Source organism: Candoia aspera, chromosome 1, assembly GCF_035149785.1.
Source record: "Candoia aspera isolate rCanAsp1 chromosome 1, rCanAsp1.hap2, whole genome shotgun sequence".
Taxonomy (NCBI): domain Eukaryota; kingdom Metazoa; phylum Chordata; class Lepidosauria; order Squamata; family Boidae; genus Candoia; species Candoia aspera.
In genome coordinates, this window is record NC_086153.1 from 323,690,834 (window position 1) to 323,715,083 (window position 24,250).

General features: G+C 39.3%; 1 protein-coding gene across 1 annotated transcript in view; it reads left to right on the forward strand.

Annotated features, from left to right (window-relative positions):
* Window positions 1-24,250, forward strand: part of MROH2B (maestro heat like repeat family member 2B) — a 60,933-nt gene that overhangs the window by 9,852 nt on the left and 26,831 nt on the right. The window contains exons 9-25 of the mRNA XM_063291068.1: window positions 1,000-1,069; window positions 1,703-1,819; window positions 2,377-2,450; window positions 3,663-3,785; window positions 5,165-5,275; window positions 6,450-6,588; window positions 8,622-8,662; window positions 9,721-9,853; window positions 11,380-11,426; window positions 12,658-12,765; window positions 13,650-13,769; window positions 17,161-17,286; window positions 18,324-18,476; window positions 19,139-19,165; window positions 20,610-20,732; window positions 21,734-21,813; window positions 23,680-23,815. Coding sequence (XP_063147138.1) covers window positions 1,000-1,069; window positions 1,703-1,819; window positions 2,377-2,450; window positions 3,663-3,785; window positions 5,165-5,275; window positions 6,450-6,588; window positions 8,622-8,662; window positions 9,721-9,853; window positions 11,380-11,426; window positions 12,658-12,765; window positions 13,650-13,769; window positions 17,161-17,286; window positions 18,324-18,476; window positions 19,139-19,165; window positions 20,610-20,732; window positions 21,734-21,813; window positions 23,680-23,815 — 1,728 coding nt within the window. The remainder of the gene's footprint in view (window positions 1-999; window positions 1,070-1,702; window positions 1,820-2,376; window positions 2,451-3,662; window positions 3,786-5,164; window positions 5,276-6,449; window positions 6,589-8,621; window positions 8,663-9,720; window positions 9,854-11,379; window positions 11,427-12,657; window positions 12,766-13,649; window positions 13,770-17,160; window positions 17,287-18,323; window positions 18,477-19,138; window positions 19,166-20,609; window positions 20,733-21,733; window positions 21,814-23,679; window positions 23,816-24,250) is intronic.

Genomic DNA, 24,250 nt, shown 5'->3' on the forward strand with positions numbered 1-24,250 from the left:
AAGACCAATTTGCAATATTTCTTCTTCTTTCCTTCTGCCACCTCCTCCGAATTCAGTGTAGATCATAAGGGGAAGAAATTGTTAAGAAATTGTTTTGGTTTTAATGGGATTTTATTGGAATTTTACCGTGTATTTATTTGAGTTTTTATTGTATATTTATTCTGTGTTGTAAACCGCCCAGAGTCCCTCCGGTCGGAGGAGATGGGCGGTGACAAATTTGATAGATAAATAAATAAGAACTCTAAATTGCACTCAGGGACAGAAATAACTCCAAGATTACTTTTCAGATCATTCCTGTAGTCTGCTTTGCTTCAACTTCCTCTTTATCAAAATGTGCAACGTGAACTATCACCATCAGTAGTTCATTTAACACAACTTCTTCCAAATGGGTGAAGCCCTCTCTCCACACACGCAAAAAGAGTGGCAAAGCTGAGGGATATATTTGATCTCAAGCTCTACAGAAGTTACATAAATCTGCAGGGCCCCAACAAGTCACACTGTAAAACTAGCATCTTTCTTTTCTGCAGTTTGAAACCCTTTTTCACCAGGCAGTGCTATGAGAGGAAAGGAAAATAGTTGGCCTTGCAGGTAGCCAGATCTCCATCTCTGGGGTCTATGGTAGAAAAAATGAACCATCAGAGGCATCTACAGGGGAGTTAAAAAACAGTCAAGATAGTAGTTGCAACCATGTGATCAAAGCCTGATCCTATTTGACATGCATTGCATGCATGCACGGAAAAAAGGGATAGGCTTTGATTGTGTGAACATGACCGCCATCTTGACTTTTATGTACCACCGCCACCCCACACACGTCCCTGAGAACTACCTTTGCAGGGACAAATGGCAAATGCAGCTGAAACAAGTAGTGGATGAAGTCAGAGAGAAATTGGTGCCTTTCAGGTATCATAGACTAGAATTCCTACCATTGCCCAATCAGTACAGAGTTTGGGACCAAACTGAATTAAATAAATAAAGGCTTCTTTTTCCTTTTTCTTACAGTCCTGTTATGAACATCAGGAGATCTGCAAGGATCATCGCTCTATGCTTATGGATGCTTTTGGTCACCTTGGTAAGGATCAAAATCATGGAAACTTTCTACATTATCTTTTTGGTTTTCATCAAAGTGCCATACCTCACCTAGATGCACAGTCAGTAACAAAAGAAATTTGGTATGTAGGATGCACCTATCAAGATGTTATAGTGTATGTTGTAGCACAGAATGCTCTTGTTCATTGTTTCTACCAGCCGTACCCTGTTCTAGGATGGTGATGCTTATTCTCAGCAATTCTATGGACCAACTGTTTCCACTTTTTCTGATCTTGCTCTAGGATACTCCATTCCATTTCCATTTCCATTAGTTTTCTCCAAGAGTCACCATCATTCCACCATCATTCCATGGTTATGGAGCATCATCCATCCCCATTGTTCTACTTCAAAGATTTATTTCCTTCTCCTCCCCTCCCCCACCAATAACCTAGAGACCTTTTTTCCTTAAAATTGAACTTTTGCAAGCTTTGGCTTTTTTTTTTTTTTTGCTCTCCTGTTATGCATGGATAATGCAGTTTTGACCTCAAATTGTTCAGAAGAGTGTTTTATCTATCTATGAATAATGGTCAGTAGAAATTTCAAGAACAGAGGAATGTGCATTCCCTGAAGTTCTCTCTCTCTCTCTCTCTCTCTCTCTCTCTCTCTCGTTCTTCAGTCTCCTGCTGTCCTGTTGATGCACAAGACTTCTTGCAGGCTCAGATGAAAGATGCTGCTGAAGATATTCGTGCTGGATTCTTAAGTAATTTAAAAATGATTGTGAGCCATGATGAGAGTAAGTAATATGAGTTACTCTCCAAATAACCTCTTAGATCCTCTTAGATCCTAAAAGAGGATGCATCACATTTATGCAAAGCCCTTTACTTTAAGCACAAACGTTCACTTGCCCTCCAAATATTACTAGATTGTTCCCAGGAGCTCCTGCCAAAGTGAACAATAATGAGGAATGCTGTAAACTGTAATTCAGTAACATCTTAAAGGCCAGCTCCCCAATTCTGCTTTAGAAAAAAGGGTTGGCAGATGTGAGGATTTATTTATTTTGCTATTAAACCATCACCACACCAAGATCCACCAAGGAATGCAATCGGTGGCTCAGATGTGCAGCTCCAACTATGGAACAAAATGTCTCTCCACATTAAGGTTTAACCAGGAAGTAAATGAACTAAACATACATACATGAATTTCTGGTTATACTCCAAGCTTCCTTTGTTCCCACAATTGAATGTTTGTGTGTTGTGAGTTTAGAGCCTTTTGTTGCCACTGTGATTTGGAGTCAAATTGTTCATGGTAAAATCCCACTTAAATTCATGTTGAATCTTTGGTTATTTTCAGTATATGAAGCAAGAAGCAGAAAACGTCCAGTTGTGGAAGCTGTTAAATGCCTTTTGGATGACCATCGTGAAACGGTAAGATATAAGAAACCTATGAAAAACCATACAAGTTCAGACCAAAAGCCTAAGGAAATTGCACCGGTTCATGGCTGTGTAATTCAGAAAACTGTCTTAAGATGGTACTCTTTCTGGAAGGAAATTCCAGAGTTTACTACGTACTATGTGAACTGGTACTTCCTTGGTGGTGTCTTAAATCTCCTACCATTTAGCTTTACAGGTAGTCCTTTGCAGTTCAGACAGTGATGAAAAAGTAACTTTGCAGCTAGTCCTCACATTTATAACCTTTGCAGGTCTGTAAAGCAAAGGAAAGCTGAAGTGAGATCGTAAAATCATTACATTTCACTTAGCAATTACTTCACTTAATGACTAAGTTGCCAATCCCAATTGTGGTTGCTAAACAAGGACTACCTGTATTGATAAAGACTGAGGAAGAATGGATTCATCAGGAATGCTTCATTAAGTTCACACACAGTCTTGTTTAATTGTGCATGGGATTTTTTAGTGTTTTTAGATGTTTTGTCAATTTTTTTTGTAATTTATATTTTGAACATATATGCAGTTTATATATATTCTCTGTGCGTGTGTGTGTACTTTTCTCAGCAGGCACAAGCACCCAGTCTGTGGCCCCAGGATTTCTCTTATTCTCCAAACTCTTAGCTGAAGTTGAATTTTACTTTTTGTTGCCAAATTAGAATTTTTAATTTGATAGAAGGGCAAATTATTAAATATGTGGCTGGGTAAACACATTAACTGTATTTTATTCTAATTAAGTGAAAATAAAAATTAAATAAAAATGTTGTCCTGGCCCCACCCATTTCTTTTGTCTGAGTCCTGCCTCCTTTTCTAAGTATGGCCCTTGACCAAATGTGGCTCTTGACCCTCAAAGCACTATGCCCCTTCACTCCAGAAGAAGCATTCTAGTAGACTTCTTCGTCGTGCCCTACTCTTTCTCTAGGGCAGGGAATTGCTTTGCACAAGTGTTCAGTCCTAGGTATCCTGACTGGCATTGTGAGCTGATTCAACCCAGACAGGTAGACAGTGCACCTTTCGCTAACCCAGTTTTCTCAAACTGCTACTCCCATTTTCCCTAGTTAGCATGGCTATAAACTCAACATTTGGCAAAAGCTTAAGAAGGCTTCTTATGGGGAGCTGTAAAGATTCTGCAGCATGCAAATGTAATGATTATAATCATCATCTACATCATCATCTTCTTTCATTCTATGACAGGTGAGGAAAGCTATTCTGTGCTTTATTAAAGAACTTCTTCGCTCTCAGAGTGTTGAGGGCTGTGCAGTGTGGGATATGGTTGACTACATCTTCAAGCAGTTTACCGTGTCAGTCAACCTATCAGTGAGTTGAACATTAGATAGCTAAAATATTTTTAATCTGGCAGCTACAAAACATGAGGATAGAGGCTGTTGACTTTTTTCAGGTCTAACTTGAAGCATCTAGGGGTCTCTTTCTGGAGTTGCAAATGCAGACCTGGATCCTTCTGAGTTGCCAGGAATGGCCTGGCCCAGCTAGAACAACCATCAGCCTGCACATGACAATAAAAGCAAAGGATAGTCAGTTTTCCATCCCAAAAACTCTTAAACAGAGACTCACCTAAGAAATTTTCAGAACAGTTGAAGCAGTCTATTTCTGGGATGTATGTTCATCCATTTTAAACATACCAGGGTTGTCCATTTTCATTGTTTATTATCTTTAATAAGCTGAATCAAACATGTCTGTCACAGTGTTCCACTTTGAGCATATTTTGTTATATATCAGTATCAGCTTCTTTTTCTCTGACATACATAGTTTGAAATCCTTGGAGGATTTTTGGCTTTTTCCTTGGGATCCCTTTTGTGTTCATTGTAAAAAAAAAACAACCATTCCAGTTTTTGTCAGCTGAATGCAAACTTGAAGACAAGGCAACCCAAGACATTTGATTCCTCTAGAGAAGGACAAGGTGGCATCTCCCATGTTGTCAGTTCCAAGTGCAAAAGTTGACTTAGCCTGGCAACTGAATCTGAGTGCCACACTGTCAGTTGAGTTGCCACTGTTACCAACTGCAACACTGTCCTTGCTGCTTTAACTTGCCCATTTTTGCCCATTTAAAGAACTGTTGCGGTACAATCCTGCCAGTATGCATAATCTGAGCAAGGAACACAGTGATATGCAGAATGCATACTGGAGTCTATGGCCAGGGTTGGCTGCTTCCTTGGCTGACTGCTCATTCAGAGGGCTTTCCTAGTAACAATGGGAATCATTCGTGCTGCCCCTGGCCACCGCATTCTGCTGGATGGAGGGGTCTAAAACTAGTGTAATTGTTAGTCTTGTGAGGTAGTCCAGACAAGGAGCACAACCAGGAGTACTAACTCTATCTTTATTGTAAAGTTACATTAACAGAATCTTGCAAGACTGGAAGTACCCCTCCCATCCCTCACTTTTGCTCCTCCGAAAACTAGAGAGGGTCCCTTCTGAAGAAGTTTCACCACCCCTCCTCTTTCAGACTCAAATTTCATTTATCAGACCATTGTCCAGGCTGCAGCTCTTCCTCCTGTCTCCCAAGGTCATTCCCACATACCATTACAGCAAACCAGTGCCTCCAATGTAGTATGTCCCAGATTATATCCGTTTGCATCTTTCTTTAAAGTAATGGGAAGCTAATATTCAAGTTGCCTTACAGGAGTCTATTAATGCAACTTCTTTGTCAAACCATTCTCTCATGCATCTTGCTATCACAGGGGAAAGACCCTGTTGCAACTCAAAAAGAAAAATTAAAAGAGGAGCATATTCAAGATATGTGCATTGATGTCTTGGAGCACATGAACACTTCTGCAGAAGGAATGAGTAAAGTGAGTCCCTTGTATGTAGATGTTCTTTTAAGAACAATTGTTCCATCTAGTTCATCCATCACGCTCCTGTAATCATTCTCAGTTTATCTGAAAAATCTAGAGAAAGCAACAATTCCCTCCTGTTCTATTTTGGATGTGTCTGAACCTTCCTGATACTTTTATATTCCAGCCTAAGCTCTGAGTGATTAAAATACGATCTTAACAAAAGAAAAATATCACCCATGTGATTTTATTAAATGAATGAAGTTTTTAATAATATAAATGAACAGTATAAAAACATTCTTCTATACACTTATTCTGGCAGCAGGAAAAGTTGCTTGCAGTTACCTATTTAGTTATGGGCCTGATGGATCTCAAGATTTATTTGCTTCCATATGAGCCACTCCCCATAAGTAAGATCTTATGGAAAGGCTTTGCTTCTTGCATCATATATTTAGGAGATTAATGTTGCGTCTCCAAAAAGGACCTATTTTACACAGTAGTGCCATAGCTTTGGAATGTTCTTCTTAAATAGCTGCACTAAATTTGCTGAGCTTTCAGTGTAAAGTATAGCTCTTACTGATGTTGCATTATCAATAAATAATTCTGTCAGATGTGTGGGAAGTTTAGCTTTATGGCTAATTGTATAATTTAAAACTGTTAATATTAAACTTGTACAACAGCAGAGTGAAGTCAGAATTACAGACTTCACTGAAAGTCAGGCCAGTTTTTGCTGCCTGGTGATGTTAGAAAACCAGATCAAAATGAAGGCAGCATTTCCTTCCTCAGTCTGCATCTATCAAAGGAAAAATGGGCAAAGCAGCATTTGGCAAAGCATGGTCCATTCTGCCCTGTTTTGTGCGAGAAATATTGGCTTTAGAATATTCAGTTATTCTGGATCAGTATTTCTCAACCTTGGCAACTTTAAGACGTGTGGACTTCAACTCCCAGAATTCCCCACCCAGCATGGCTGGGTGGGGAATTCTGGGAGTTGAAGTCCACACGTCTTAAAGTTGCCAAGGTTGAGAAACGCTGTTCTGGATATCCAGTTATATTCCATAAGATCTTACTTATGGGGAGCAGGATCTTATATTCCATAAGATCTTACTTATAGGGAGCGGTAACTGAAGTCTGATAAAAGAAAACTGAGCGTGAACAGAATAAATATTGAATCCCATCTCCCTTCTTTCTGCAGGCTCTGTGGCCCAAACTCTTAGTCTTTGTGGTGCCAGCTCCTTATACTCGCACCCTGATCCCCCTCTGCAGATGTTTGAAAGAGCTGGCCATCCTTCGGCCAGACGAATCAGCTCTTTTCCTTGGATCATGTAAAGGAGGTTGGTGGATGGCGGATGCTATTGTGCCTGTTTAAATGAAAATGTTGCACCAAAAGGTTGATTCTGTGCAAAGCAATGTGAAATCTCTACCTGCTCCATGAGAAGGCTGTATCAGGAGGGGTTAGGGTGGGAAGAACTGCCCAAACAATGGTGGATGCAGTGTCTTGTGTGGTGGGATAAGGATGTGATGCTCAGTGTGTAGAGGAAGCCACCAAGTAAAGAGAAAAAAAAAATCAATAACCATCATTGGATCTGCCCATAGGAGCAAATATCAACTGGGGATGCTTACAATAGTTATACACATGCATAGCACAATGTATCCATTTCTCATTGGTTTATTGTATACTTTTTCCTTACTTGGCTAACTTTTTTTTTTGCACTTACAAAGGGACTTTGTTCAAAGTACAGTATTTTAATATGCCAACTGGTCACTTCTGCATCCTGACATGCATCCTGATTTACTACTAGGCTTCCCTGTATGCAACCTGTCCCCTTAGAAATAATGGAGAAGGAACTTCATTTCTCCCTACACTCACAAGTCGAAACATCCAGATGTTCCTATCAGAATAATGTTTATAGGTTCAGGGGTTTTTCCCCCATGTAGAAGCTTTGGGGAAACGTCTTGGAGGAACCTCATCCATCTAAATCAGAAGAGATATGATGAAAGATAGGCTTATTTTCTCAGTGAGAATTAGGCTTTTGAACATATTATCTTTGTGCCTTAAATTTTAATGATAGCAGGTATATGAGATCTACCAAAACCTCACTCAGTCACTGCACTGTCAACATCAAATGGAGTCCATTAGCATTTGTCTTCTTTGGTCAGAATTCCATACACTAAAATATTACATCCAAAAAAGGAAATAGCCTTGGAAAGGCTTATGCTGGGGGAAACTCCCATTTTAAAAATCATGGCTATATGAACAGGGAGAGTAATAATGAGTAATGTTTGGCAGCAGAGTTCTAGGAGGGAAAAAGTGACTAGACCAGCTGCATGCTGAGTTTTATATGTTGAAAATGTGTCTTGAATAAATATTGATTGCAAGTGATGCATCTTGAGAGCTGCTTAGTTCTTCACTGGGAATGATTGAATGATTGGTTCCTGCTGAGAAAGCAGAGATCGCCTCAGGCAATTTAGAAAGTATATAAGAGTTGGATATGCATCAAATGCATCTCACTGCAATGTCTAACGAAAAAGTAGGAGGGCTGGAGCAGCAAATCACTGATCTAGACTCATAAGGGAGGAGAAAAAATTCTTGTTCAGGATGGTGGAGGTCCTACAGCAAAAGGGAACAAAGGAGTTCTTGGCAAGGAAGAAAGCTAAACAGAACAGCAAGTGTAATGAACAGGACCGATTGTGGGAGAAAGGAAAGGTATTCCGCAGCACTACATTCAGGACTTTGCAGAAGACACTGGCATGAAAAGAGATTTTGCTGAATAGGAGGCAAGAAACTGGCCCTGAAGAGCAAAAGGAATGTAAAATCCTTTTCTCTACTTTGCACTTCCTTACAGCAAGGAACAGATATGAAGCACACCAGTAAACCTAGTGGCTCATGAAGGGTGATCTTTCTCAGGGGCATCCATTAGTGGTTTGATAGAAAAAGCATCTAGTCCAGTGTTAGTCAAACTTGGCAACTTTAAGATGTGTGTACTTCAACTCAGCGTTGAAGTCTTGAATAAATATTGATTGCAGTGATGCGTCTTGAGAGCTGCTTAGTTGCTCACTGCGAATGATTGGTTCCTGCTGAGCACTGCTGGCCAGGGAATTCTGGGAATTGAAGCCCCCACATCTTAAAGTTGCCAAGTTTGTGAAACGCTGATCTAGACTCAAAGTCTGGGAATAGTGATCCCTTCCTATTTATCTGTAAAGGTATGAACTGCTGCATCACTTTAGACTCTGAAGCAATTAAAAGGAAATTATCCTTCTTGAAAGCTATCTTGGAAAGCAAACCTGGGAATTACATGAAATGAATAACATTATTGCAGACTTTCAAATCTGCTATAACACATATTTGTTGCTCTTTTCTTTTTAGTAAATCTTCCAAGTGCCCAAGGATTGGTAGCAAGGCTTCTGGTGAGCAATGCTTAAAAAACCTATTTTCCTTTTCAAAGTTAAGTATAAATATCCATAATATACTCCACATATTAGATTAGATAAACAATGTGCCACTTACTAGAGTAGCTTCGGAAGACGTTTGTTATATTACTTTGTGTGTCAGACCAGACATTTTGGAAACCTGGATATTCATTTCAAATGTAAAGAGATCCATAGCAAACTGAGACCAAACTGCTTCCTTTTACAAAGACCGTTCCCCCACTACTGATTTCTGGTTTCATTGAATCACCCAGCCATTTTTGAAGTGATATAAACCCTGCCTTGATTACTATTGTTTTGTCACAGTAAAGACTAGATGACACTAGAATCACTAGAGGGGAAATAACTAACATATTTGTGGAAGTATGATTTTTTTTAAAAAAATTCACATCATATTCTGGGAAGTCTCACCCCTACCCAATCAAATGTCATTCTGAAAGACGATCTTCTAAAACAGTGTTTTTCAGACTTGGCAATTTTAAGATGTGTGGACATCAACTCCCAGAATTCCACAGCCAGCATGCTGGCTGGGGAATTCTGGGAGTTGAAGTCCACACATCTTAAAGTTGCCAAGTTTGAAAAACACTGTTCTAAAGTGACATCTTATTGTTTTCAGATTATACCATCAAACATCAGGACACAAGAAAGCAATGGTGGCATTTGTATGATGACATCATCACTGTGTGTCCTCATTTTGGGGATCACCATGGTTTGCTGCAGACGCCATTGCCCTCTTTTGTATTTCAGACACTGGGGACAGGATATTCAAATCTGATTGCAGATCTCCCAACACTTAATTATGCTACCTGTAATCTTTATATCACTACCAAGTTCTTTGGACAGTATGAAGCTCTACCGTCATGGCAAACTTTTAGATATTTGGAGATTATGCATTAATCTCTGTTTAGCCTTAATAGGGCTTTAATCCCAGCCCCTGTTTAAGATTTCAGTCTTCAGTCTTCATAAACCATGTATTTATGTTTAAAGATGACTCTGGGACTCTAATCCTGTTCCTTTGCTCCATTTTCCACCAACAGGTCTTGGCCTCAAACCTTAACCAAAGGGGAGGCTGGGCCCTTCAACTTTTACACATCCTCCATAGCAACATCCACCCAGCAGTCAGGAAACTGTGGGCAAAACAAGTCCCTTTTCTTTGGGAATCCTTCCAAGGTTAGTAGATGATAAAAATTAAATAAAATTAAATAAAATTAACTGATTGATCCATTCTGACTGTCACCCATCCTAATCTGTGTAAATCTTACTTGTTCCACTAAAGGTCTTTGTCCCTCTGGCAGGGACACAAACAGCATGGCCTGAGGGCCACTCTCAGCTTGTCAGTAGTTCCCAGAACCAAAAGTGGATACAACTAAAAATTCAGTCCTTCTTTGTATGGGGAGGGGGATTAAAAGGCATAGTGGTGTCTTAAGACTTGCAGAGGCATAAGACATCCATGTCACTGAAAATTCTTGAAGCCTCCCCGCAAAATAGCATGAAAATCATTAGCAGCAGCAGCAAGAAGACACTGGGAAGATGGGGGTGGGGGGAGCAGACAGGTAGCACTGTTAATGGCAGCTATGAAAAAATGATAGCAAGTTTAGGTAGGTTCATGTGAATCAGTTTTTGCCTGATTTAAATAATACTCCTGGGAGGGTTTGATGACTACATTGTGGCCTCTGGGGCTGTAAGTTGAAGACCTTAATTTCCCAGGCTTTTCAAACAGCATTTGAAATTCTTTCTACTGATTTTTTCCTATTATTCGAGTTATAGCAAGAGTGATTTATTTTATATTTTATTTTATTTCTTTAAATGGCTTAAAGTTCTCACAATGAACTTCCCCAACTTATTATGGTATGTATGTACTGTATGTATGGTGTGTATGTGTGTATACCTTTCTAGGGTCATGCAACTCCAGAATGACTCTGAGCAACTTACAAATTAAAAAGGGAGAAATATCATAGGATCAACAAGACTGCAGTTGCCCAGAGGGAACAAAAAAACCTTTCCCATAGAATGCCCAACCTACTAGGACCCAACAACCACCTTAGCCCAAGGTCTGTAGGAAGAGCCCAGTTTTCAAGGCTCATTTAAAGGCGGTACTGGAAGGGGCAGTTCAAAATCCCCAGTGGCTATCAGCTTCAGGGTTTCCACCACCAACCCAGCAATGAAAACCAGTTGTCAGGCAGGGAGCTTGTTGTGCATCAGGGAGGGAGGTTCAGCAGCAAAAACCCAACTGCTCCCTCAAGCCCAACTGCAGCCACAAGTTCTCACATTATGTAGGAATATTGTAAGCAAACAACTAATTTGCCTCTTCAAGTCATTCTTGACTCCTGGCGACTGCCTGGACCAGTCCCTGCAGTTTTCTTGGCAAGGTTTTTCAGAAGTGATTTGCCATTGCCTCCTTCTTAGGGCTGAGAGAAAATGACTGGCCCAAGGTCACTCAACTGGCTTCGTGCCTAACACAGGACTGGAACCCACAGTCTCCTGAGTTCTAGCTTGGTGCTTTACCCACTACACTGAACAGGCTTTCCTAAACAAATAATACATTACTATATATTAGAAATAGAAATAGGTGCTATTAGTTTTATGGTTAAAAGGAGGTAATGGTTATTTCTTTGTAACTTTTGGAAAGCACACACTGAGATTATAGCCAGTTGTCATAATCCAAGTGAAACAATCATTTTTATCTTTTCTTGCAGGAAGAACAGAGACCAGCAGAGAGCAATGGGAGCAGAAGTTGCTGCAGGTAAGATACTGCTAAGATGATGATGATGATGACGACAGTGATGAAGAAGCGGGGGAGGAACTATATAGTACCCCACAAGTTTGTCGTGGGGAAAAATTTGGATGAAGGAATGCTACTGTATGTATGTTACCCTGAGCTCCTGAAGGAAAGGCAGGATGAAAATCTAACAAATATCTTCTTTCCTGGAGTTGTTCTGTATGCAAAGGCAATATCTAAGATCCTGAGGGCCAATGTGACATTTTCCTCAGGAAGAGAAGCTGCGGTAGCCTCCAGGTGCTTGACCATTATGGCTATCAAGGCAATAGCCCCTTGGTCATTGGCTGCTTCTAGAGAATGGCCAGGCCATTCCTGATTTTCAGATATGTTTCCTTCTAATGCTATTGAAAATAAGTCACAAGGGAGTTTCTGATCCATGGACTGTAATGACTGAAGTTTTGTAAGTTTAGGAGTTTTTGCATTGGGACTTCTGTGGTTTGAGTCATGTGCTATCTACTTTGAGGGAATTAAAGGAGAAACTGACACTGTAACTTGAGGAAAAGCAAGGTCCATTGATCTTGAATTATTTTTCATTGTTTTTCTTTGTTAGGTGATTGGGAAACTGGCATTCGTATCAGAGATTTTAAAAGCCCTTTAAAAATATTTTCCTTTTTCTTAAAAATATCTTAATTATTCTGTTTTTATGTTAATCCTTCATCAACAGTATAATGAACACTAATTGTATAACTTCTGCAACTTTGCTGTCCCCTTCTCGATATATCTTTGTATTCTTTTTTCTCTTTCTTTCACTTGTCTGTTCTCTTTTTTTTAAAAAATGATTAATTAAAAAAAATCGGTAAAGAAGCACTCTTTCACTGGACTTTTCACTGTCAATTGATTTTTGCATCATTTTTTGTTAATGTTTTTAACTTTTCATATTCTGTTTTTGTTTTTTAAATTTTCTTAGCGCCTTTGAGTGTTCTCAAGAGTAGAAAGGTATGGCATAAATCTAATTAATTGTGTCACTGATGATAATGGTAAGTCAGGAATAGGTTATACTGCTAACTTCTAGAAGTAGAGTCCCCCATTGGGGGAGAGGGGTGGTAATATAAATCTAATAAATAAAAATAAATAAAGTAACTCCAATGAATTTGCAAGAATTCAGGCAAAGGTAATCAAATAACAGTACCAGGTCACAGGCCTGCTTATAACAACAATAATCCAAAACACTCTAATTGATTGTTTTTGTCCATAGTTTCTGAGAAGATCTCTGGAAACCATTGATGATAGCATGTGGACCCAGAACCTGAGCAGAGAATTAGAAAGTCAGATGAGCAGTTATGCTGATGAGTCAACTGAAAAGGTCAGTTCCTCTCTGAAAGCAGCATTTCTAATTAATTTGTTCAGGACTTATAAATAACTTGAAGCCTTGGTCCTCAAACCAGTCACCTTTTACCAGCTATTTGTAACACAGAGATGAAGGATTTTGTTTGTTTATTTATTTATTTGTTTGTTTATTTATTTATTTGTTTGTTTATTTATTATTCAAATTTCTATTACCTCCCATCTCCCCCCAAAAAGAGGGAGATGGGCAGTAATAGATATTTGAACAATAAACAAATAAATTTTGAATGATAAATACTTTAGTTGAGTGATAAATAAATAAATATTTATTTATTTATTCAAATAAAGCATTTGAACAATCAATACATACTTTATTTGAACAATAAATAAATAAATTTTGAATAATAAATAAATAAATGCTTTATTTGAGTGATAAATAAATAAATAATATTTATTTATTTATTCAAATAAAGCATTTGAACAATAAATAAATACATTATTTGGATAGTAAATAAATTTATTATTCAAATAAATTTTGAATAATAAATAAATTTTGAATAATAAATAAATACTTTTGCCTAAAAGTAGACATCTCTTGCCTTTTTTTGTGGTGGTGGTTCTGTGTGACTGCTGCATGGGTTTTGTGTTTTTTGCTCTTATAAAATAGGGAATGATCATACTCATGTATTTAATTAAGTAATACTGATTTTAATTTTAAATGAAAATTGATTTTAATGTTGTCCAGCCTTTTCAGAGTATGGCCCTTTGGCATGCGCTCTGAAGGTTATGTGCTCTCGTGCTCAAAGTGATTTGTTCCATTGCCAAACTGCACATTCTCTCAAGAAGTTTCTCATTGTGTTCAATGAAATACTCTCCTTTTTTGCTTCTTCTTTTTTTCCCCAGAGTTTCCTCTGTAAATCTTTGGGAGTTTCCCTGACAAGCTGTGAGGATTTAACTTTTGTTCAGAGCAAGATGCAGAACTTGGTAGAAAATGCTGATTATATGAAAGCATCTGAGAGAGATGTAAGCTGCTGTTCCAACCTTCACCTCTTCTCTACTGTTACAATAATGTTTCTTTGTTTGACCTGGTGGTTGCACACCTGCTTTTCAGCCAAGAAAAAACATTTCGTGGCTGAACACGGGCTGGAGCCCAACTCCTTCCAAATTTAGAATCTTATCTGCAACCCACATGGCTTTCTAGGGTGATCAACATGACCAGCTTGTCCTTGTGCAAGAACAGGCCACTGACCATTTCCTGAGAAGAACAATGTCTGAGACTTCTGGGGGAGGTGTGGTGAACTGAAGACGGCTCTGTGAAAGTGGAGCCAATGACAAAGACCAGGGAACTGGTGAGTAGACCGGTTCCTTGGAACCTCTATGGATAAGGAGAGGACAGGAAAGTGCCCACAGTTGCTCCTGATGGCTGCTCCTTGTGAGGAGACCGCAGGACAGCAGCTTTCTGTGAATTTGGGCACCAGAAGACGACAGGATTAGCCATCTTGCTTGCAACTGCAGTGGGGACTTTTAAAGAACACTAAGTTTGCAAACCTCACATTCTAATCACTTTTGGAAATTGCTCATTAACTACTACTAAGCTAGGAGAGACCTTCCAAACAACAAGTTTGAAAAAGCCAGGTGAGACTGCCTTCAATCCTGATTGAAAGAAAAGTTTAATCATAAGCTTAAGAATTTAAAGAATCTGAAATAAACAACAAAAAGCTAAATAAGATTTTGATCTTAGAAACTTATAAATGGATTAAGGGTCCAGATAAAATTGGAATGTTGAAACTTTTACAACAAGATTTTGGAATTAATTATAAAGAACAGGTTCTGTTTTGGTTTTTACAAGATACAACAAAGATAAGTAATTTCATGATTTCAAAAACTGGGCACTAGAGGGGACTAAAGTTTTTAGGTAGAGGAAAGATTTACAGACCTGTAAAATGTTGCAAAACATTATAACAATGAAAATACTGAAGGAAACTTTTGAAGAATGGAGTCAGAAATTAGTAGCCAGAATATCAGCAATGTCAGTAATGATTTCTGCTTCTATGGATAGACTATGTCCAAAGGTTGTTATTGAAGAAATGACAGATGTAGAACAGATGTTATCTGACAAGATAGAGATGGTATCGAAAGTGGATTTGCAACTGACAGGCCAAGAGAATGACTAAGAAGAGGTTGTTTCACTGGATTTATAAAAGAAACTGCCTGAGGTTTTAAAATTTAAAAGGGAAATACAAATGACAAGCCAGGAGAGTGACCTGGATAAAATTTTCCTATTGGATCTACAAAAGAGGCTTGTTAAAGCCTTGAAGAACTCTGTGCAATGGGACAAAGAAAAAATGAAGAGAAATCAGATCCCACAACAATATTTGAATGAACTAAAGACTAAGACTGTTAGAAGTAAAAGGAAGGAATATAAAGTTGGTTTATTTGATTAAGGTTAAAACAAGATATGTTATAGCTTCTGGCAACCCTTTATGGACTTTCTGCTGATACCAGGACTGAAAAGATGATGTTTTATGGATTTGTTTATAGATAAGAGATGAGACAGGTGATGAAAAGTAAATGTTTGTAATCTTAGAGGGGGTGAAGTGCCACTAAATTTGTTTATACTTGTGATGAAGGCTGGAATTCACTTTTTCATATATTTCTTTTTCTTAATTCTTACTTTTCTCTTTCTTCTCTTCTTTTTTCTTGCACCTTTTACTTCTTTCTATTCTCTTTTCTTTCCTTCAGTTTAGTTCGTATTGGATTTTACTATTATAATCAAAATTCTTAATAAAAATTATATTTAAAAAAAATCCTTTCTTGCCCCTGTGGGTGGTATGTGTCTTCCTCAACCCCTCAGGTGCTCTACCAGAGGCCTGGGAGTTTGAGGGCTCTGTACAGGATCTTAGCTGTTCCTAGCACTGCACTCTTCTGGACAGAGAACTCTGATGTTGCTCCTGGGATCTGTTGGAGCCCCTCTCCAAGCTTAGGAGTCACAGCCCCAAGTGCCCCTACCACCCCTGGGACCACCTTGGCCTTCACTTTCCACATCCTCTCTAGTTCCTCCTTCAGGCCCTGGCACTTCTCCAGCTTCTCATACTCCTCCTTCCTCATATATATATGAAGAACAAAGTCCAATGTCGTCCTCTAATTCCACCTAGCCAGGCAACCAAAAAATTACTTTTTTCCAACCTGTGTCAGCTCAACTGATGCTGTCCTTGTGGCAAATGGCTATTCATTTCTTCCACTCCAAATGGCTATCGAGCACTGTAGTAAGACCACTCCCTCCTCCCTTCCAGTCACTGCTCCTTCCCTTTACAGCCATTTTTTTACAAGTTTACCAATGGAATGGGAAAAAAACTGGGGAGGGGGGTCGCACAAGTGCACAGAAGAAACAGTGAAACAATGAACTTGTCCTTTTTTCCCCAACAAATTCATTGATAAAACAATGAAACAGGGACCTTACCTTTTTTTTAAAAAAAGACAGGTTGAATAGACAAAAGTTCTGCCACTTTCCCCTTATATAGAGACCAAGTGATCAAGTGTTAATTCCAGTGTTAATTAATTAATTAATTATTATTTATTTATTTTATTTTTATTCCGTCTTTATTATTTTTATAAATAACTCAAGGTGGTGAACATACCTAATACTCCTTCCTCCTCCTATTTTCCCCACAGCAACAACCCTGTGAGGTAAGTTGGGCTGAGAGAGACTGGCCCAAAGTCACCCAGCCAGCTTTCATGCCTAAGGCAGGACTAGAACTCACAGACTCCTGGTTTCTAGCCAAGCACCTTAACCACTAGACCAAACCCAGCACCTTAACCACTAGACCAAGCTGGCTTGTTGTTGTTGTTTATTCATTCAGTCGCTTCCGACTCTTTGTGACTTCATGGACCAGCCCACGCCAGAGCTTCCTGTCGGTCGTCAACACCCCCAGCTCCCCCAGGGACAAATCCATCACCTCTAGAATATCATCTATCCATCTTGCAAACTGGCTTAATTCCTGTTAATTCCAGTTCCACATTGGTCCCCCTTTCTCTGAAATCTCTCTGTATCTCCAAGTGTTCACTCATTTTATAACACTCCCATGACTGCCAAACCCATTGTCCAATTCCTCATTCAGTCACATTTTCTGGTCTGTTATGCTGGCTCAGTGCAAAGTCCACCTAAAATCTGGATTTTTTCCAAAATCCTAAGGGTTCAAATGGAGACTGATCTGAAAATTTGAATCTTTGGTTTCCAAGAATCACTTTCTCTTTCATGTTCCATTAAAGAAGCCTTCTCTAACTTGATGTCTACCAGAAGCATTGGAACTAAAACTTCCAGAATTCCCAGCCACTATATTCCCAACAGATGAATTCCTGGGGAAAGCCATAGGAACCCTCATACTGGTCAATATGTTTTTTTCTCTCTTTACAGAAGGTCATCCAGATTCTGTCCTTTTCTGCCATGGGCCATTTGGATCTAACATTGGCCATACTGCATGAATTTGGAGCTGGGATGCACCTGAAAATTAAGATATCTATGATTATCAGTCGCTATAAGGTAAATGAGTTGGCAGTTCAGCTCTAGGACATGCTTGTTCAATAGTAAGTCATACTGAATTGAATATCTACTCTTCTACTTCCACTTTCCAATATATGGGCAATATTCTTCTTTTAGCCAAAAACACTTATTATTTCTATCAGAATTTAAGACCTGCAGAGGGAAAGGAAACAGATGATTCCTGAATTATTTTCAGTGATAGGTGCTGCTTTTTACCCCTAAAATGCATGAGCTGGATTCATATTTTATATTAAGCCATGATTGTTTAACCATGGTTTATTGAATAAACTATAAATGTCTGGGTCTCAACATGTCAAACCATAAACTGTGGTTAAGTTCACACAGTACGTTAAGCCAATGCCGAATAAATGGCATTGTGGGTTATGTGTAAGTCAAGCCAAGGAGCATGAAGTCCACCAAGAATAGGAAATTGAACTTGCCGGATCCTCGAGATAAAATGTAAGAATTTATTAGAAGAAATCAGTAGGGCTGTGCAATGCTTTGCACGATCCTGAAAAAGACATAGCTGCTTTAACAAGTCACCAAGTGGTACTGCATTTGCATTCTCACATACTCTGAAGACATTTCTTAGATCTGAAGCATTGCGCAGCCTTAGAAATCCACCATCATGTTTGCCACAAACATATTAAGGCAAAAGGAAATGGATCATTAAGAAGTAATTAAGAGCCTATCTGAGAGGGAACAGCAGATAATAAGAGGGTTAGAAGCACAAGAAGAAAACTACAAATTAAAACTAAAGATTGTTTCACAGTAACTCTGTAAGCTTTAATAATGCTTTGCCAACCCACATTGATAGGCTGATGCTGCAATAATATTTTATACTGCAAAAAATCTACATATTTTCTACAGAAAACCAAGAGGCCAACAAAGAAAATATTAAAGGGTGTGGGCAATAGTTGTCTGAAATCTATGCAAAAAGGAAAAAAGGATGGTAATCCTAGATTAATGGTAAAACATGAAGCATGGAATCAACCAAGGAAAACCTGCTCTGTCTCTTAATTCTTTATGTTGCCCAGGACTACCACAAAGGCAGGCGAAGCCACATCCATCAGACCCTGATGCTCACCTATGGCAAAGTGGCGCTGCGAGCACCAAAAGAGCTCCTGCTTCCAAGGGTGGAGGCCAGTATAATGAAAAGAGTCCTCTACCATTACCGGAGGAGCTGCCAGGCAAGTGCAAGACCTTTGACTCTACGGTTGAGGAACAGGCTCTTCATATCCTTCTTGCAATCTTTCTATTCTTCTCTGCAGACTTTGTAGTCTTTATGTTTGGCTAAAAGGGAGGGCTTGTGGGGTCAGGGACTGAATCTGGAAAGTTGATCCAGAATAGAGAGTACTGGGCTGGATAGACCTTATGGTGTCCGTCAACTTCCTATATCCCTACACTGTTGCAGAATGTTTGACCTGGGCTGTCTCTGAGATGAAGCCGGAAATAACACAATCTTCTTTGTTTGGGGAGCTGGGATGAGGGTGGGATGATCAAGACCTATCTATTTTCAGAGTTAAATCCCTGTAAGTCTTTGTTAATTACAGAAGCATACAGAGCAAACAAACAAACAAATTGCCAAATGCCCTGTAGCTCTTCAGGGCCACCACCAGTGATGGTCACAGAATGGCACTACAGCTTTCTGCTTGCCAGAGTTCAGGTGTCATAACTGAACTGGTAGCAGTGGAACCTCACCAGCATATTATTACCTATAGCAAGCTGAACTGGGGAAGAGGAGGGAATATACACTTTGCTTGCTTTCTTTTTAAAAATGCATTACTTCTACTGTTTAATTTGTTGTTTGACAAGTTATCCAATTCTCCTTGGATTCTTGTTTCATTTTCAGGTGCTGGGTCTCAGCATTGAAAACAAGGTAAGTCATAAAAGATCTGACGTTTGCTGACATGACCAGATCAAAGTCTCTTATGTCCTTGCTCTCTTCAAGATTGTCAGGGGAATTGGCGAAGAAACTACGCTGAGTCGGAATTGCAGCTCTAGTTTCTTTATTGTTCCTGACATAAACAGAATCTTGCCAGACTAAAGGTCTCCTAACTGATCTGAAAGGAAAAATACTCTTGGAAATCTAGGGTGGGGCTAGTCTAACTTTCTTCTTCACCCCCACCACCCATGCTCTCCAAGCTGTGAGAACGTTTATCTGCCTGGAATGCGCTCTCTCCTCCCTCAGCTCCGAGCTCCATCACAAAGAAAAAGGGGAGGATGAGAAGAGCATTAGCTAGTGCCTGTCAGCCCTATAAGGTAGACCAGACTAAGAAACCAGTACCATTTAGATCAGGACTACTTTTATTGTAACAGCTATAATAACAGAATATATTATTATTATTATTAAATGTATATGCTGCCTAACTCCTAGCGACAAGTCTGAACGTGCTTCTCTCCTCACTTTATCTTTGCGTGAACTAGGAAGGGGCCTGTCTTTCTCAAACTAGTTTCTTGGAACAAGCCCCACTTACCTGACCATTGCCTTGGTAGTGACTGTTCTTCCTGTCTTTCAAGGCCATTCCCTATGCCCTCTACACTACCAGATAAAGAAATTATCATGCCATTTTTTAAACTAGTCCTCATTCAATCCTATGAAAGAAAATTCAGTTGTTTTTTTTCCCCTAAGAGAAGAGAATTTCTGAAAAATTATCCTGGGTGGAGTGTTTTCATTTAGTTTTCATTTAGTTTTGAGGTGACCATATGCTATGTGTGAATGTCCTGTTGGTACGTCCTTCTTTATTACAAAGGGGCTGAGAGGTATGTTCTGCCTTTCATTGCACAGCCGTCTCTCCAGTGGTCCCCAGGTCCCTGGCTTCCCATATATTACAGTAATTCGGTTCAGAGGAAAGACTTCATCAGACAACTCTGCACATGGGGGGTTGGGGGTTGGGGGGTCCAATAGTGTGATGCTGTCAGTATAAAAAACAATATTCTCCTTTCCCTGCAGAAATTCAGAGAAATCATCCAATTGCTTTGCCAGCAAATTTGGTGGAGAATTTTGAAAGGCTGCTTGTGTCTAATTCTAGTTTTAGTTCAGTGTTGGTATGTGGGAATTAGTGAGTGATTAGTGATTCTTCGGCTTCCATGTAATATCTGGTTTCCTGATTTCTTATGAGCCTTATTGACTAAATTTATGTTCTGTCTTTCCTCCAAGGAGGTTTTACCTCCCTATAATGTTATCTTCACAACAGATCTCTTCATGTTTGTATGAGGCAGGTTCACAGCCACTCATAACATTTATGAGTGAGGATTTGAACCTCAGTTCCTAGTCTAGAGCACTAACCACACTGTCACACTGGCTCCTCTGTTAATTATAGGACATGAATCTCAAACTAGCCCTTGTCCAGAGCACAAGTGATATCTGTCAAGCTGTCCACGAGACTCAGAGCTTTCAGAACTTCACCTTAAGTTGCAAGAAAGAACTTCTTGATATCCTGTTGGTGAGTAAAAACCATGATAGAGAGATGTAGATGTCCTTTCTATTGCCTCTTAAATAATACATTAGTTGTAGTAATGCTGTTTTTAAGGCTATTAGTCTAAAGCTGTTCTTAAAATGCTTCTCCAAATCACATTATGAGAATCCACATCTCTTCAAACTGATTTCTTTCCTGTGAATGTGGTGTTCTTGTGAAATTGCTCTAGACTTCACTGGACCATTACTGAGGCCCCAGGATGATGATGGTGATGACGATGATGGTGATGATCCTATACACTTCATATGCTTTCAGGATTTGACCACTTTTGACGTTTAGACACTTAATCAGATCTACGAAGACATGCCTAATATAAATTCAAAGCTCACGGCAAATTCTTCAGATAGGTTATGATAACAATTTCTTCCCAGCTTTGCAGGCCAATTGTAGACATGAGTTGCAACAAATAATGCTGACTCTACTGTGCACTTTTATTTCTTCCACAAGTTTTAAGTAAATCTATAAAATATTTATTGATATCTGTTCATCCATTGTCTTACTAATTACTTTTTAAAAAAACCTAGTGCAAAGATTATAGGGTTTTTTTCTGTATGAAATCATAGGGCATTAACCAGAACTGAGAACAACCAAGTTTTATTCAAACTGGAAGAATTGTGCTCTTGCTCCAGAATTTGCTATTATGATTGAAAAATATATTTAGACAAATGCAGTTAGCTTACTTCTAAGAGCCTTGTTGGTCTAAAACATATATCTTCATCATCCTTGCTTTGAATGTTTATAGAATTCAAAGTCCCCCATGGCTGGCTTTATGAAGTATAACCTCTGGCAGTTCCAGGTGTGGGGACTTCAATTCCCAGAATTTTCCAACTAACATTTCCATTGCTGCAGAAACCTGCCCAAGGCCATTCAGGTGGAGGAAAGCTGCCATAATTTATCAGTTTGGCAAACCCCTTTGCCCATGGTGTATTTTTCATTCTTTCTGTCTTATGTGTGTTTTGTATGCTCAGGATTTCATTAGAGAGGAGCCACTGGATTCTTTGGCAATACCACTTCGTCCCAAAGCCATCACTGCCATTGCATTCTTGAGGTAGATATTTTAAGTCCTTGGAAGGGCTGTATGGTTGTACAGTAAATACTTGATTTCATGGCATCTTTCAGGATTATGTCTTATGAAATTTCATACCCCAAAAAAGCATAGGTCAGCCTTGCCTAACTGGGTGTCCTCCAAACACATTGGGATTGCAACTCCTAGAATTCCTAGCTGGCAAATGGCTGGGAATTCAGGAGTTGTGGTTACAACTCATCTGGGGTGCCATGTGAAGGAAGGTTGGTCTAGTTCATGAAAAGTTTTGTGACAGGGAGTCCATGGAAAGATTAAGGGGCTAATGACAAATCAAAACCAGACATTTGCCTTGACCAACCTCATACAATCTTGCTGTTCAGCCACACACACACACATACACACACCCCTTCAGAAATCACTTGCAAATCTACAATTATCTCTGAAAAACTGCGCCCTTTCCAGTGCCCAGAAAATCCCTATAGTGCTAACTAATTCATTTTCATACAATGCCCTCCCAAGTTCTATCACTAACCTTTATTTTCTCTTGGACCATGTAAGGGAGTAATACAGTTCTCCCATCTTTCAAGAAAATGTTTTGATTATCTCCCAACACCTCCCCACCACCAGCAAAACAACACCACTTCCACAAAAGTCATAAGGACTTGAAACAAACTGAGTTGCAGTGACCTCAGGTGGAATTGGCCTTCACCTGTTGGCAAGTCTTCTAGTTCTAGAGCATAGCTGAGAGGGGGCAGTTCAAGCTGGATTGACCAGACCAACTGAATGGTAAGGTTTGTTACCCCTTTCTTTGGAGACTCAGGACCTTATCAAAGACACATGATGTAAGGGACATTATATTTAGCTTCAGCGGGTGATGGTGGTTTTCAGGATCTCAGAGATATAACTAGAGACTGATGACATTTTTGTGATACAAGGATTATTCACACAGATGTACAGACTAAAGCAGAGGATAAAGATTCACATTATATGAGCTTTCCGGTGAATTCCTATTGTAACACTTATTGCACAAGATAGATTGCAGAGAGCAAAGTCAACCTTGAACTCATTTCTAAGCCAACTTACAGCACAGGCTTTCTTTCTGCTACATGCCCAGCCATCACTTGCTCGCTCCGCCTTGAAAAGAAAGAGCATCTCATCTTGAAGAGAATGAGCATCTCACCCTATTCTCTGTGCCTTTGGAGGCCAGTGAAGGACAAATGAAGACTACTACCTGTCTTTTTGTCAGCAATACCTCAAAGCATGGGAACTAATAGCTCTGCTCAGGGAAATCTTGACTCAACAGTTATGGAATTGGGAGGAATCCTGCTGTTTCATCTTAGCTAGTCCCAAATCCAGAATGATATCTACTTTTGTATAAGTGGGGTCATGAACATTGGCTATGCCCCAACATTCCCATATTGGCCCACCCACTTCCCCAGTCAACCTTTGCCACTGGTTGTGCCACTCATACAATCTGAAAGAGGCCTATGCACAGATAGAGCTTTCTGGAAGCAGGTTATGACCTAATATCATCAGAAAGAGCAGGGCAGAATTATGAGTCTGTTTTCTGCTGCTTTGAGGGAGAATCTCAGAGAAGAGTTTTGCACATGCCACATCTATTTCCTGTTGCAAGTCATTGAAAACCAGTAGGAGCATGCTGTTGATTTTCGGCATTTTGCGGCCAGTTTTCAGTGGCATAATCTTACTACAAATCAGAGCACAGAAAAAACAAAAGAAGGATATGGAACTCCTGCATAGTGTACACTGCAAATTCTCAACTTTTGTCCTATTCATTGTTCAGATTACTGCTCAAGTTACCATTCTATTAAGGGCTGATTTTTAGCCTTCAACTTTAATATATGACTTCTCAATCCATCTTTCTATGGGCAGCAAACTGAAGCCATCTTTGAACATGGAGGACATTCGCAATATTCTTGATCAAAGCATCAAAAGTTTGTTCCCCCTCCATCCCCTGGAGCAGCTGAAAGAAAAAGGGGAGACAGAAAGGGATGCTTTATATATTGAGGTAATCAGACGGTGGTTTTTTAAAGATCCTTTTGTTTTTCTAGTCTGCTTGTGGGTGTCGAAAAAAATCTCCAGTTGGTCACTGCCTAATATACGATGCTGGATTAATTAAATTGTCTGCTTTGAGATTTAGTAAAACTATTTATCTTCTTCTTACCATGAACAATATCTATATCATGTCCAGTCCACTCATGCCCCGCCACCATCCCCATACATTTCCAACTTGTATCATTCCTAATCAGCTGGCTAGGTCATTGGAGATATCTAACACATCTGGGGATGGCATCAAAGTGGAAAAAATAATATAGATTATCTTTTCAAAGCTGCCTTTCTACTCCAGGGTTTGATTAATCCCGTATTTTTTCAAAAACTGAAAAAAATAAATAGGGGGATGGATGGGCAGATGTATGAAAGAGAGAGAGAGAGTCTGGGTTTG